The sequence below is a fragment of the Lactuca sativa genome, chromosome 4 (assembly GCF_002870075.4).
Source record: "Lactuca sativa cultivar Salinas chromosome 4, Lsat_Salinas_v11, whole genome shotgun sequence".
NCBI classification, from domain to species: domain Eukaryota; kingdom Viridiplantae; phylum Streptophyta; class Magnoliopsida; order Asterales; family Asteraceae; genus Lactuca; species Lactuca sativa.
Genome location: NC_056626.2, coordinates 149,397,325 through 149,413,312, shown reverse-complemented (window position 1 = coordinate 149,413,312; position 15,988 = coordinate 149,397,325). Strand labels below are relative to the sequence as shown.

General features: G+C 35.7%; 1 protein-coding gene across 3 annotated transcripts; it reads left to right on the top strand.

The window, feature by feature from the left end:
- Nucleotides 1-10,320: 10,320 nt before the first annotated feature.
- LOC111892194 (uncharacterized) lies at nucleotides 10,321-12,065 on the top strand. 3 transcript variants are annotated; one of them, XR_006191351.1, is made up of 2 exons: nucleotides 10,321-11,739; nucleotides 11,840-12,065. XR_006191351.1 is itself a non-coding variant. In XM_023888267.2 (2 exons), exons 1-2 carry the CDS (start codon nucleotides 11,082-11,084, stop codon nucleotides 11,857-11,859), a joined length of 432 nt encoding a protein of 143 aa, XP_023744035.1. In that variant the 5' UTR covers nucleotides 10,321-11,081; the 3' UTR covers nucleotides 11,860-12,065. The 3 variants fall into 3 exon arrangements, 2 of the variants coding, with proteins under 2 accessions (XP_023744035.1, XP_042757806.1); XM_023888267.2 differs by having other exon boundaries at nucleotides 10,321-11,493; XM_042901872.1 differs by lacking the exon at nucleotides 11,840-12,065 and having other exon boundaries at nucleotides 10,321-11,493; nucleotides 11,645-11,833.
- Nucleotides 12,066-15,988: the final 3,923 nt, after the last annotated feature.

The following is a 15,988-nucleotide window of genomic DNA, read 5'->3' as shown; positions in this document are numbered from 1 at the left end:
GTTTGTTTATGTTTAATTTATCTTGCCAAGCTTGTTAAGAGATGCTTACGTGTTAATGATAATTGTTTGTTGTTAATTGTCAAGTAAATTGAGTTGTATGAACATTTGCTTGATTGCATGTCTCTTATGAATTTGATGACCATCAAGATTATATGACTAGGAATAGCAAATGTGAAACTAGGATTAACTCGGAAATAAGTAAGTTAATGTGTAAGCCTTGTGTAATAAACCATCAAGAAGAGGTTAAATTGAATTAGTAATTTGATTAACTATTATTACAAGTCTTGCTTCATACGAACTGAACACTAGGAAACATGTTAGTTTAATCAACTGATCACTGTTTGAATTGACTTGTTTGCTCAAGGATTAGTAATAGTGAACACGAATCTAATCATTTTTGGAATCGGTGAACATGAATGAATGAAATTGTGTATGCAATTGTCTATACTTTTAAGGTGTAATTTATCTAAACCAAAGTACCTGAAGAGATTTGTTTTCCTGTTAGTTTATCGAGATTTGTTAATTAACTATTTGTTTGAGATTTAATAAACATTTCTTTATTCCTTTCGTGTGTTTTGTAACCTATAATCAAATATTTTAAATTAATTCACTACCGTTCCCCTTGTGTTCGAAACCCTTGCTTATCAAAGCTATACTATACTCGACCGGGTTCACTGCCTGTAAGGTGTGGTTTAGATGTGATAAAATAGGAATTATAAATAAAAAACCATGCATTAAATAATTACACATCATACCTGCATGGGATGGTTTCACTTTCCCATCCTTGACTACCTGCAAATGCTTTGGGCAGTTTCGCTTCCAGTGCCCCTTATTCTGGAAATAGAAGCATTCAACATCCTTAGGGATGGCAGAAGGAGTAGCAGAACCACCTTTGGTTCCACTTGATGAGGAGCCATCAAGAGACTTTCCCTTGGTACCCTTCGAACGGGTCTTCCTCTCCTTCCCTTTGCCTTGTCTGATAGCCAAAATAGGGGTAGCTGTAGGAGTAGGAGTAGTAACAACCGACTTACCTTTAAGACCACTTTCGGCGGTCTTAAGAAGTCCTTGAAGCTTGCTGGGTATGACTTCCTCCTTGTTCATGTGGTATGTCATGCGGAATTGATTATAACATGAAGGTAAGGAGTGAAAAATGATGTCAATTGCCAACTCCTCAGGAAAGTTCACATTCAATTTCTGCAAACAGTCCACACATACATCTACCTTTTCTGCATGTGGCCCGTGATGGGTTCACCATCCTTCATTTGGGTTGTTATCATGGAGGAGATGATTTCATATCGCTCTTGATGAGCACTCTGATGGTAGAGGTCCATCATATCCTGGTGCATCTCAAAAGGATAGTAGTCCTCGTAGGACTTTTGGAGCTCGGCTGTCATAGTGGCCATCATGATGCATGCCACTTTTGTAGCATCTCTTTCATGTACCTCATATGCAGCGACATCCTCAAGAGTTGCAGTAGGCTCAAGATCCTTAAGCTCCTTGTCGAGGACATATTCCTTGTCCTCGTAACTAGTGACCATCCTAATGTTCCAGATCCAATCCATAAAGTTGGAACCATCGAAGATGATTCTCCCACAAAGGTTCATGAGAGAGAAGGAGCTAATAGGGTTAGAACCCGAAGCATTGTTGGAAGACATCTGAAAAGAAGAAAGAAAAGTTTAAATTAGATATATAGAGTCCTTAATAAGACACCCAAAAGTAATATTAAGACTAGGACCCAACACAATATATTATAACTTAGAAGAGGGATGCCATAATCTAAGCTATAATATATTTGAAGGTAGGTGAATGATGATTCACCAATTTCCACCATGAAAACGAAATGAATTATTAGGTTTAACTGGTTTGAAATTCCTAGATTCTTTTGAGATTCATTAAACTTTTCAATGGCATGTTTTAATCTCGAGTTTGCCCTTCAAGTTTTGTGACTGGGATGCCGAGGATCACAAAACAAGGTGTGAATAACCATGAAAATTCACTTGGTACCCTTAATATTATAACCTAATCGATGTGCCGGTTAACTACACATGCTCCACCAATCTATGATAAACATTATGGGTTAGCACACACGCTCCACCAACGACTTGGTAAGGTACAAAGTGTGAATTTCATGGGTTAGCACCATTTTCACATTTTCCTAAAGTAACTAAGATTGGGAATTACTAAAACATTTAGTTACTTTATAACAATCATTATACTTTTAATGAGAATTAAAGTCATTGTCCTACCCGTTCGGCTAACGACCCTCCACCGATCAAGGAAGCGGTGGGTGAGAGTGGACACCCATTAAGCTGCCATTTTATAGGCAGCAACCTTATACTCCCCTTATAGACCGACTTCGTTAATGAGGCCTACTAACGGTAAAATGACTTGATCTTATACATATATATAAATATTAACCATTAATATTATAATAGTATAATGGTTGAATTTTAACTTTTAAAATCCTAAGGGTTGGAATTTAAAGTGTGTGTGTGTGTGTCTTTATAAATTCCAAAACTTGAGGGCAAGTTTTGAAACTCTTCAAAACTTTTCATTTCATTACTTATGAGTTAAGGGTTCATAAAAGTGAAGACTCTTCATTTTTATGTAACTTATGTGTTTAAATGTTCATTAAAAGAGGTGACCTTTGGAAATCCATAACTTGAGGACAAATTATGCATTCCATTAAAACACATAATTGATCAAGAATTAATCATTAAACAATTTAGCAAGTAATTCCTATGATCTAACAATAACTCATAAGAACATGAATCTCCATATCAAAATTTCAAGAACATATGAACACATATAAATATGGAATTTTGATATTAGCCATTGTAAATGGATTAGAACAACCATTACCCTATCTAAAACAGGTTTTAAAACATCAAAACAATTTAGGATAATGTTTCTAGTCCATTTCCAGCAGCAAAAGTCGAAAAACTACACTATGTGTCTCCTAATCGTCGAGTGCATGAACCTACTCGACGAGTAGGATGAATTTGTGCTTGGACTCGTCGAGTCCCCCCATGGACTAGGCGAGTCCACTGCCCAGATAGCTCAATTTTGCGACTTTTCAACAGTTTGCATCAAGTATTCAAGAAAACAATCCTAGGCTCTGATACTACTGTTGGGTTTTGAGCAATCTAACACTCCTAAGGTGTTCATGCAACCCTAAAACCTTGGATCTATGATTTACTATGAATACATGCAACTTTGATTTTTCCAAGGTTCATAACCTATCTAGCATGGCATGGGGAACATTAAACATAATGGCTAGAAGAATTACATACCTTTAAATTATGAGTTGATTCCTTGGAGTTTGAGAGCCTAGCACCAATAATGTGGATGCCTCAAATGGAAATCACAAATCACCACAAACTTGGAAAAACCTTATGAGAGTGTATGTTGCTTATAGAAATCGGCCACCACCTTTTACACACACAACTAGTGCCATTTCAAGCATCACAAGCTCCTTTATATAGTGTGGAGGACTAAGGTTACATCCATGTAAACCCTAATACCCATGACTCTTCCTTTCCAAGGATCCATGGATTAAAAGCTCCATGGACTATCCATGGACTCCCATGCGTGCCAAGCCCATTCCAAATGAGTATTAGCCCATACTTATATAAATGCAAAAGCCCATATTTAATTAGTCACCTGTTTGATCACCAAATTAATTCTAAATTAATTTATGATCAATACTAATTAAAATAATATGATTTCATATTATTATATTATAACTTATAATATATTAACAAATCATAAACATACAATTCTCAAAGGTTTAACCATAAATCGTTCGGGTAGGGGTGCAAACGAGTCAAGCTACTCGTGAGCTAATCGAGATCGGATCGCTAAAAGCTCGATTCGAAACCGATTTTAAACGAGCCCGAGCTGAGCTCGAGCTTAATATTAAGCTCGTTTATTAAACGAGCTCGAGCTCAAGCCTATGTCACTAAGCTCGATCAGGCTCGTGAGCCTAAACGAGCCTTTATATAATATAATTTTTTATTTTTTATATATTAAAATATTTGTGGATTAGGAATTTAGGATATTAGTAAACGAGCTTCTTAACGAGCTCGAGCCGAGCTTAAGCTTATTTGGACAAGTCAGACAAAAAACGAGCAGAGACCGAGCCTGAGTCGAGCTTGTATAATTATTTACGAGCTCGAGCCGAGCTTAATACAAGAAGCTCGAATCGAGCCGAGCTCGAGCTCGAGCTTCTTAGAACTTAAACGAGCCCGAGCCGAGCCTGGCCAAGCTCGGGCTCGGCTCGGCTCGTTTGCACCCCTACGTTCGGGTGAAGTGCAACCCAAATGGACCATGCCGGGTCGGGTCAAGTATATACCAAATAAAGTTATGGACTTAGACACTTTATCCAACAGGGATCCCTCATGGCCTCCTCATGCCCCATTTTTAAAGCCCTTCCCATGCCTCCGCCATTTATGTTATGTGCCTTCGGGCACTCCGTCTTGAAATGCCTCGTCTCACCGCATCCATAACATGCCCGACTCACCCCAGCATTAGCAGCTTGGGTGGTTTTGTTGTGCTGGGACTTTATAGAAACGAGCGGTATGCCCCTTCCTGTTGCAATTATTACATTGTATCTCTCGGCAAGCTCCATGGTGATGGTAGTTACACTTGTTACATTTCGGAAGAGTCCCAGCATATTGCTTGGCTGGTACAGGGGAGATAAGGGCGGTGATGGCATGGACGGCCACAATTTGTTGTTTCTTGAAAGGGTCTTAAGTAGGTTGACCCTTTTTCTTATTCCCGAAATTATGCTTGTTGTCTCCCCTCCTTGGTTGTTCGGGTGTGGGAGTTATTATGCCTTGACGAACTCCCTGGTCGACAAGAGTTTGTGCCAAACGCTTGGCACTGTCGAAGGTGCTCAGATTGGCAAATATGACCATTCCCTGGATCTTAGGGGATAGTCCCTAAATGTAATATTCCACTTTCTTGGCCTCTGGAGTGACCATTCCAGGGCTTAGAGTTGCCGGTTCGCTAAATCGGACGGTGTAGTCTATAACAAAATGCGAGTAGTATAAGCCCTACTCGCGACATGTAGTCTGCTGTGGTTCATGGGATGAAGTCATGGAGGCCTGCATCTCCGTTATTTGTCGCTCATCCGTGATCACCCTCTCCTCGACAGCCAAATATCTCTCTTGGTACTCTCTCGTCTCCCCCCGAGTGGTGGTGAGGTCCTCCTGGAGGAGGTCAACGATACCACATGTCCGCACGTAGTCTCTCTCCAGTCATCAAGACTATGCGGCAGTGACCTACGTGGCAGCTCCTACCTCCGAGATCCGACTCACTGATTCCCTAGTCTGATCTTCGAGATGTGTGATCCGCTGAACCATGACAGGGAGGGCCCCGTCTTCTGGACCTCCATGACTGAGGTTACAGAAACCTCGCTCCATGTCGTAGGGAGAACACTGATGTTGCTGTCTTCTCCACCTCTCCAGGTCATCTGCCCAATGGGGCGTGAGTCCCTGGTAGCCCTGACAATACGCGGGAACCCATGCAATATAAGGATGATTAATGACCTCGGACTCTGCGTCCAATTCCTCCTCTAACTCTTCCTCGTCTTCTTCCTCCTCAGGATCCTCTTCAAGGTCTTCCTCCATTATCTCCTCAAAATCCTCTTCGATCCAACCACCAATTCCCTAGTTAGGGAAATAAGGGTCTCTAGGCATGTGGAATCCTGCCATGACGTCCGTGCAAGAATAGAGATGTGAGAAACATAAGAAGTGTTTAAATGTATGACTCTGTAGAATTCTAAATACTGCTATATTTTAAACTTTATGTTCGATCTAAAGTTTCTTGGTATATAGGGTTGGTAAGTTTTAGATTTGTTGTTCACCACGACCATTCCCAAACACATGTGAGTCGTATCTCGCATAAATATAGTTGATCAGGCAATATCTCTCCCAAATATGATTACATAACTATCTAAGCTTAATCGTAGTGTCCAACTTATCGTAATACTTTTTATATGGTTCTTATTATGACAATGTTCTAGTATGTATGCATGTACATACACTTTTATATAAAAAATACTATTATATTTTAAAAGTATGCTACTTAATCAGAGTGTTTTAGCCCCCATTGTATTTATAGTTGTATATCTTACATGGTTTGATATACTTAGTTCACCATAAACAATGCTCTGATACCAATCTGTCATACCCCCAAACCAGAACGACAGAAACGTCTGAGGGTGGATGACTTCATGAACAGTACCACAACAATTTGAATAATAGCGATCAAAGCAACACAACCATCATAATTATAATTGATAAAATTACATTGTATGCAAATATTGTTTGTTTCAATAACAATTACATTATGACATAAGTAAATAGTGTGACGCCGTAGCGTCCCATCCTAAAAATCTTGTGGCTACATGTTTACTGATTTCCTGAGAATACAAGCGGTTTTGAAAAAGTGTCAACAATTAAGTTGGTGAGTTCGTAAGATTTTGTATGCGAAAAATCGGTAATTTTTCCTTGTATGAATGATGGAGTATGCTTTCAGAAAATCCAATATTTTCTTTTAAATGAGTTGTAAGTCTTAAACCCAAATACCAAAAATGTAAGTAGTGCTATACTGGAAAATAGTATAATGAAGTTTTATCTTTATATAAAACTACTTGAATGTATGTTAACCTCGTAAACCAAATGTATTGTTAACACCCTATGTGAGTTATCATAACCATGCTAGCGACTAGTGGCCTGCTACGACGTTATTCAGGTGTTAGAATGTTTGACATTTGTCACCCTAGAGCTTCCGGTCTAACTGTAGCTAACAACTTGGGTGCAGGGTTGTCAGTCTCGTATAAATCTATACACAAGTGTCATGCTCTCTTACCAAGATTCTGGTTATAATTCAGGACTTTAGTGTGTACTCTAGTAGGTACGGTGAAGCTACCATCTCACAAAATTGTATTAACAGATTTACGTCTAGTGTAATGAAACCCTTACTGAAAGGATTACCTTTCATAGGGCCATATGGTGTAAGTATATTGATACCTTCAAATAATTATATGATTCGTCCAAAATGATAGTGTAGTATCTATGATTCCTAAACTATACAAATTATACTTTACTTTGAATGCTTTGTTAAATCCATTTATATTAACATTTATATAGATACGTAATAGTTATCTTGTCTAGATGTTTTAAAAAATTCTATCATAAAAGCTTATCTCTAACACAAGTATGAGGAATTTGTATGAAAAAGTACATTTCTAGTTTTTGCCCATTTAAAAATATAAACTAGATAAAACTTGTTTCTATCCCTTTTCGGATTTTACCTCAAAATAGATTCATATGTTTTAAAAAAAGAAACCATATATTTTTAGTTAAAACTCACAAAATGATGTCATAATCTGGTTATGTCCATTTTTGTTTGTAAATCCATTTTTACGTAAAATGATTTATTCTTGAGTTTTCTTTTTGTAAAACTAACTCCTTGAAAATTTGTCAAGTTTCAAAATGCATGACCAAAACAACATATTTTGGGTTTTAACCCACAAAAGTGGTATAATAACTAGGTTATAACCATTTTTGCTAGAAATGTCATATCTTGTCCATAAAAATCTTAGTCTTTGTAGTTTTATAAATATAACTTCTTATGAACATATGGCATAGTTTAAGTTTGTTTTTCTTAGTTTTGTACCATTAACCAACATGACACAAATAAATGTTCTAAAAACTAGTAGTAACCACATTTCATGCATATGATGCTTTATATTCAACATATAAATGAAATGTGCAAACATTTATGTATATATTCCAAATATCTCTTGTATCCCAACCACCCCACCCCACCCCCCACCCCCCCCCCCCCCACCCAAAAAAAAAACCTTGAAAAACTTGAAAATGTGGGGGTATGAACTCACATTGAGTGTGTTTGTGGTTGGATAAAGTGGTGATGGTGAATATGAAGGTGGTTGAAGAACTCTTTGAAGATGGTATTATCCTATGAGTTTTAACACATGATAATGTGTATAAATGAGATGAAACTAACATGAAAGTGTGTAGAAACACTAGATTAACAATAAATACTTACCAAAAATTCTAAGAACCAACTTGAAGAATTTATCCTTGGAAGATTTGGACTTGTTTGTTTGAGAGAAAATGGAAGAAGTTTTGAAGATGGTGGGGGGTTTGGGGGTTCTCGGCCAATGTTAAAGAGGGGAAGGGTGAAGTGATGTTTGCATTGTTATTTGATGGGTAATAGACTTGATACCTGCTGGATAATATTTTGTGTTGGAAAGGATGAAACCCTCATGTCGCTAAGTCAACTCTTCTTTTTCTTTTTCTTTCCAACCGAGAACAACATTAGTCCACCGAAATCACAGGTGATTTCGGTCCAGCACCACCGGAATTAAAAAGATTTCGGTCCCAACCGAGAACTCTAAAAGTGAAAACATAGAGTTTTTGGCCCTAAACCGAAAACCCCAAAAAATAGGTAAAAGCTCAAAGTTTATGTTCTAATCAGTTGGCTTTTGTTGACTTGTTTGACTTCTGCTGACTTGTTGACTTTGATTGACCCAGAACTGCCAGTTGTCACAGAAAAGAGACAGGCGGTTGAAACCCAAAACGATGGCGGATCTAAAAAACCGTTTGAGTTGCCATTAGTGGTGTTGAGAGGAGACAATAAATGGTGTTGAGAGGAGACAAAGAGCTCAGTCGGATTTGTTTTGTCTTCAAGATCTGAACATATCTGAAGCTAGAGAGGGTAATTTGATGGAAGCCATGGTTTTGAACATCAGGTGGGAAACCCTAGTCTTCACCTCGTGCAACCTCATACGTCTGATTTCACTTCAATTTCTGGTTTTAATTTGGGGATTCAAGTTTGTGGGAAGCATGTAAAGCAACTTAATTTTCGTTCTTGAAGCTCATTTCCAAAAACTTGTTTCCAGATTTTTTTAAGGGTTTGTTCTTAAACCCAGATCTAAACATGATATGTGCTTGAACCCAAATATGAATATGATGTTCTTGAAACTCATTTGCACCTGCAAAAATTAGAGGGAGAAAAGAGAAGTCAGCCCTGATCTATGTGTTCTTGAATTTTCATTTTCAGATATCATAAATACATACACACATAGAGAGATAGAGAGAGAGAGAGAGAGAGAACACAAATAGAAAGGGAGATGAGGAGGAGGGACGGATGGAGAGAGAGGCCCTTTCATTTTTTTAATTATTAAAATGAATAAATAAGTATTAAACATTAAAAAAAATAAAAGAAAAATAGAAAATAAATACCCCAAGGGTATTAAACTCATTTCAGTTTACCGAGGGACCAAATCTGCAACGAAACTAACTCTAGAGAACCACGAAACCAAAAAAGTCAACGTTTGGACTAAATCTCAGAAAAAATATGTACCATAAGGACCATTTTTGCAATTTTGTCTTTTTTATACAAATGGTTCATATGTTTAAGTGGTATACTTTTCGGTTCATTTTTTTAAAATAATTTAGAAAATGGTTTCTATCTAATAGAAATATTACAGATTATGTCTCTGACTCTCCACAAAATGGACATAAGTAGACTATCGGCCTATGTCCCTGGAGAATAGAAAGGGAAAATGTCTAGTTTAGAAATAAATTAAAACATATGTTTTGCCGATATGAAAAGATGTAGTCCAAACAAAAATATCTTATGAAAATAAGTCTGAACTACCCCTAATTGCTAAATCATAATTAGTTTATTATTTATTAATATTACTTAATGTTGATGTTTTCATTTTGGAATAAAATTTTTATTTTTTAACTAGTGGGAGACCCATGCGAAGTCTTTTGTAAGATTTGCTTCGAATTCATAGGTTTTTCCATTACATTTGAGGGCGGTAGAAAAGGTTTCTAAGAGAGTTGTTTACTACGACAAACAAAAATCATAAGCATCGTTAAATTGAAAGTGATACCGATACATTTATTGTTTGATCAGCTTCTGAGCTAGTTGTATGGACAAATGTAGTGTTTTGAGGACACTAACATCTGCCTTTTCAGCGTGATAGATTGGAAAGTGAAGGTAAAGATGCATGCGACTTTATTTGTGACCTCTTCTTTGCAAATTAGGTGAAATGGATTCATTTTTAAGATTAGGTCAAAAAGTAATTGAAGTGTAAAAAAACATAAACGATTCAATCGACGAGGCAATAAAAGAAAAACACAAATATTGTTAGAATTACTCAAGGGCAATTTAGTAATTTAACTATTCATTGTCTGTTAGTTTTTTAGTTGGTTAGTCTATAACCGTTAAGTACTTAGAGTTCTTATTTATTCTTGTATATATATTGTTTCTGTATCTTCCTGATCAATTAATGAAGACAGATCATTGCAATCAATAATTTCTTTCTTCCCCATTTCATTTATGATAACATGGTATCAGAGCAAAAGTGATTCATTCTTTTGTTCTTGATTTTTTTCTTCGAATTTGCTCTCTGCTTTTGTTTGATTTCTTCATCTTCAATGGCTAAAACAGGATTCAATTCAGCTATTGATCATTCAAGTCCCTATTTCATAGGTTCTTCTAATCATCCAATTTTTTTGCTTGTTAACACTCCATTTGATGGAAATGGATTCAATTCGTGGAAACGATCTGTAATCATCTCTCTATCAGCGAAGAACAAGTTAGGGTTCGTTGATGGCACTATTTCGAAGTCGCTCACTACTTCAACCAATTATCCAAATTGGTACTGGGTCAACTGTATTGTGATTAGCTGGCTTGTAAATTCACTGTCGAAAAACATCGCTAAAAGAATTTTGTTCTTACAAACTGCTTCTGAAATCTGGAATGAGCTGAATCAACGCTATGAGCAGTCCAATGGAGATCTTATTTATCAAATTCAACAATAAATCTTCTCTATATCTCAGGGATCTGAAAATTTCTCATCATATTTCACTAAGCTGACAAAAGTTTGGGATGAACTTCGACTTGTTCGTAAATTTCCTCCATGCTCATGTGAATCTGTTGCTGCTATTCATAAATTTCTTGAAGAACAACACCTAATCCAACTTTTGAGGGGATTAAATGATAGCTACAAGATTCTTCATGGCCAGATCTTGATGATGAAGCCTCTTCCTAATGTTTTAACTGCTTATTCCTTAATCATTCAAGAAGAACAGCAAAGATGTATCAATAATCATTCTCAGATCAATCTTGATTCCATAGCTATGCATGTTTCATCAGATGTTCAACATACCAAGAAACAATTAGTTTGTAATCACTGTAAGAAGAATGGCCATACGAAGTCTCAGTGTTACATATTAATTATATTTCCTTCTAACTTCAAGTTTACAAAGACAAAGAAGGAAGAATCTAAATCCATGGCTCAAAATGTTACTGTTAAGCCTGATATTGGAATTACTGAAGTTAAATACAATCATCTTCTTCATTTGCTTAATGCTAGCTACATTGCTTCTTCTTCCACAAGTCAAGTGAATAATTCAGTGAAAATCGATGCTATGGAGAAAGAAGGTAAAAAGTTTTCTTTAAACATTTTGCATCAAATGTTTACAAGTCATCCAATATGCTAAAATGTCATTTGTCATGGATTGTTGATACTAGTGCAACTGATCATATGTGTTCTAATAAAGAACTTTTTTCTACATTTCACAAATTACATCAGTGTCACATGATTGGATTTCCTGATGGACATGATACTTCAGTTGAATTCTATGGAGATGTTCAAATCCATGATTCTATTGTTCTTCATCAAGTGTTGTATGTTCCAAGATTCAAATACAATCTTGTCTCTGTTTCTAAACTCGCATCTCAACTTCAGTAATTCTTTCTTTTTACTAATAGACATTGTTTAATGCAGGACCCTTTGATGAAGAGTAAAATTGCAGTTGGAATCTTAGGGAATCGCATCAATGATCTATATGTTTTTCATCATCATTCAATTAAGTCTAATTTGTCTTTTAGTATGTCTGTGTTCAAACAATTTGATTATTCGAATAAATGTAAATCCATTTCTGATGTAATGGTTTGGCATAATCGTTTTGGACATACATCAATTGAAACTCTCAAGAATCTTTCACTTGTTACTTCTGATTCTCATAATGATTTTCCTTGTTTGATTTGTTCTAAGTCTAAATAATCTCGTTTGTCTTTTCCTTCAAGTCAATCTCATTCTAAGGGAATTTTCGACTTAATTCATATTGACATATGGGGGTCCTTATAAACATACTTCCCATGATGGTCAGAAAATTGTTTTTAACAATTGTGGATGATTACAGCAAAAACACTTGGATACATCTTCTGAATAATAAGATTTATGCTTTAACTCTTATTAAAGACTTTGTTAAGTTTTTCCAAACTCAATTTTCAAAGAAAGTCAAAGTCATCAGGTCTGATAATGCTTATGAATTAGGAAGTAGCAATGAGGGTATGGAATACTATTCTTCTCAAGGCATAATTCATCAAACATCAACAACTTATACCCCACAATAGAATGGAATAGTAGAACGAAAGCATAATCATATTCTTGAGGTTGCAAGAGCTTTATATTTTCAAGCAGGGTTAAGCACAACTTATTGGGGAGAATGTGTCAAAATAGTTGTTTACCTTATAAACAGAATGCCAACTAAAGTGCTTAAATTGAAATCTCCATTTGAGATGCCTTATACTCAAAAGGCATATAAGGTGATGAATATTGAAACAAAACGAATTTTTGTTACAAGGGACATCAAATTCTTTGAGCATATTTTCCCCTTACATTACTCCATAATCAATTCTCTCAAACGTCACCACCTGCATATATACCCAATTCTGTTTTGAAGAAGAACATGACACTGAAACACATGAACCTTCAAAAGGATTCCATCGGGAAGAACAACCACAAAACATATCCCAAAGAATTCGTCCTACTAGAATAAGACAACAACCTATTCACCTTAGAGATTATATTTGTAATTTAGCATCCTCAAATGATGGTGATTGTTTTCATACTCTCATTAATCTCTGTGTTCTAGGAAATTCAAAACCTTCAAATTCATCACATGATCATTTTACCCTTGCTTTCAATGTTATCACTCATGAGCCTGAACCTATTTTCTATACTCAAGCAAAGGGAAATCCAAACTAGGAAGATGCTATGCAAAAGGAGTTAACAGCATTACATGCCAATAATACATGAACTGTTGTCAAGCTTCCAAAGGGTAAAAAACCCATATCATGTAAGTGGGTATACAAGATTAAATGCAAAGCTGATGGTACTATTGAACAATACAAAGCAAGGCTGGTGGCAAAGGGTTTCACTCAGAAAGAGGTTATAGATTACCATGAAACTTTTTCTCCTGTTGTCAAATTTACTACCATCAGATGTCTTATTTCAGTTGCTGTTAAAGAGGGGTGGTTCATACAACAATTTGATGTTAATAATGCGTTTCTTCTTGGAGATCTTCATGAGGAAGTTTATATGAAGATTCCTCCTGGATTGGATGTTGGCTCTAATTGGTAGTTTGCAAGTTAAACAAGTCACTTTATGGTTTGAAACAGGCTTCTTGACAATGGTATGCAAAATTATCCTCAGCCTTATGTTGGATTAGTGTCTAAGTCCATAACTATTTTGGTATGTACTTGACCCGATGGTGCATGGTCCTTTTGGGTTGCCATCACCAAAGCAACTTGATTGGAGAAATAAATAAAGAGAAAGAGGTTATTATGATTTATTAATATGTTATAAGAATAATATATTAAAGGAGAAATCATATTTGTTTAATTAAATTGGTCAATAATTAATTAAGAATTAATTTTGTGATCAAGTGTAATTAATTAAACTAGAGGGGCTGAATTGTAATTATGTGATAGTTACAAAATAAGGTAAGGATTATCTTAAATATAGGGTGAACGAATTTAAGGAGATAATGCCTTAGAATTCGACTAGGATAAGGGTTTCTAAGACTTATCTTATGGTTGCTTGGTGGGCAAGCAACTAGATAAGGATAAGGACTAAAACCCTAATCTTTACACCTATATAAACCCCCTAAGGCTCATGAATTCGTCTAACCCTTCCCAAGAAGTCCTAGGGACGAATTCTAACACCTCTCCTCTCTCTTTATACCTTCTCCATTTTCTCTTGGTGTTTGTAAGCCATTAGAGGAGTGACACTTGTGACTCTTAGCTTTCCAAAGTCAATTCAAGGAGGAATTGGGATTGTTATTGCTACATAACAATCAAGGTAACATTCTAAACCTATTCTCATGTTAATATTGATTTCCATATGCTAGAATTAGGGTTTATAGTCTTGGATTCAAAGCATGTACAATAGAGAAACCTAGATCCAAGCATTAGGGTTTGTATGAGCACATAGGATGTCTTATGACCAAAACCCAACAGTGGTATCAGAGCCATGATTGGTTTCTATTGTATTGATGCTTGATGTAACTGAAAATCGTGTTTTGGCCTCACTGTTCGACCTGACTCGGCGAGTCACTCTTGGACTCGGCGAGTTCCAGAGGGTGACTCGGCGAGTCGGTGCGTCAGACAGTGCTTATCTCGGGATTTCTTGCTGTTTTTGCATTGGGATAATTACCTAATCATGTTAGATTAATATTAATCCGATTATATGATATATTTGACTACATTTTTAATCTAATTGAAGATATTTGTCAATTAATAAGATAATTGTTTCCTTATAAGATAATTGATTAATTATTTTAAGTAAATTGATAAATTACTTTGCAAGAAATCATCAAATATGGATAATTATATGATTAAATGTTAATTTGAAATTATTTGTTATTTGATCCTTGGTGTTATGAAAAGTTTCATATTTGGCCCTTTAGGTTTTATAGTTTAAATTTGAACCCCAAAAGTTTTGTTGTTTTGAAATTTAAATAGTTAAAACCCTAATGTTTTGAAAAAGGTTTCAAAACTTGCCCTCAAGTTTTGGAATTTAAATTTTGATTAAATAGTTTAATTTTGATGCATATTTAAATTGTAAACCCTAATGTGATGAAATGTTTCAAAACTTGCCCTCAAGTTTTGGAATTTAAAAGTTGATTAAAAGTTTAATTAGGAATGTTAAATTCTAAAACTATAGTGTAGTTTTGAAAAAGTTCAAATCACACCCTTATGGTTTTATTAATTAATTAAGGTGTATAATTAAAAGAGGTTTAATAAATCCATAAAATTTAAGGTCTATAATTTAATTGAATTAAAAGTATAATTGTTAAATTAGACCACCTAGTATTTTGAAAGTATAAAATACACCCTATACTATATAAAACATTAAAAGTCTAACATTATATATATGTATGAGTAAAAGTCAGTCTTACCGTTAGTAGGCCTCATTCACGAAGCTGGTCTATAAGGGGTGTTTAAGGAAATTGCCTATAAAATGACGATTGAATGGGTATCCACTCTTACCCACCGCACTCTTGACTAGTGGAGGGTCGTTAGCCGAACGGGTAGGATAGGACGAAACCTTCCATTATAAGTATAATGAATTATTAAAGTAACTAAATGTTTTCATAAAATTCCCAATCTTAGTTACTTAGGCAAAAGTGAATTGATGCAATTCCATGAAATTACACTTTGTACCCTTGCGAAGATGTTAGTGGAGCGTGTGTGGTTTACCGGCACACTAAATGGTTCTAAGCAAAGGTAGCAAAGGGTGACTCAATGTTTGTCATAGTTCGGTGGAGCGTGTGTGGTTTACCGGCACATCGAATAGGTGATTGTAACATGTGAGGGCACCATGTAAGTTTGCATGGTTATTCACACCCGCTTTGTGATCCTCGGCATCCCAGTCACAAACAAGAGGGGCATATCGAGATTTAAATATGCCATTGAAAGTTCAATGAATCTCAAAGGATCTAGGAGTTTTCATAGATTTAAAACTTAAATTTGTTTTTCGTTTTTCATGGTGGAAATTAGTGAATCGTCATTCACTTACCTTCAAATGTTCTGCAATTGGGGTTACGGCATCCCTCTCCCGAGTTGTAGAATATTGTGTTGGGTCCTA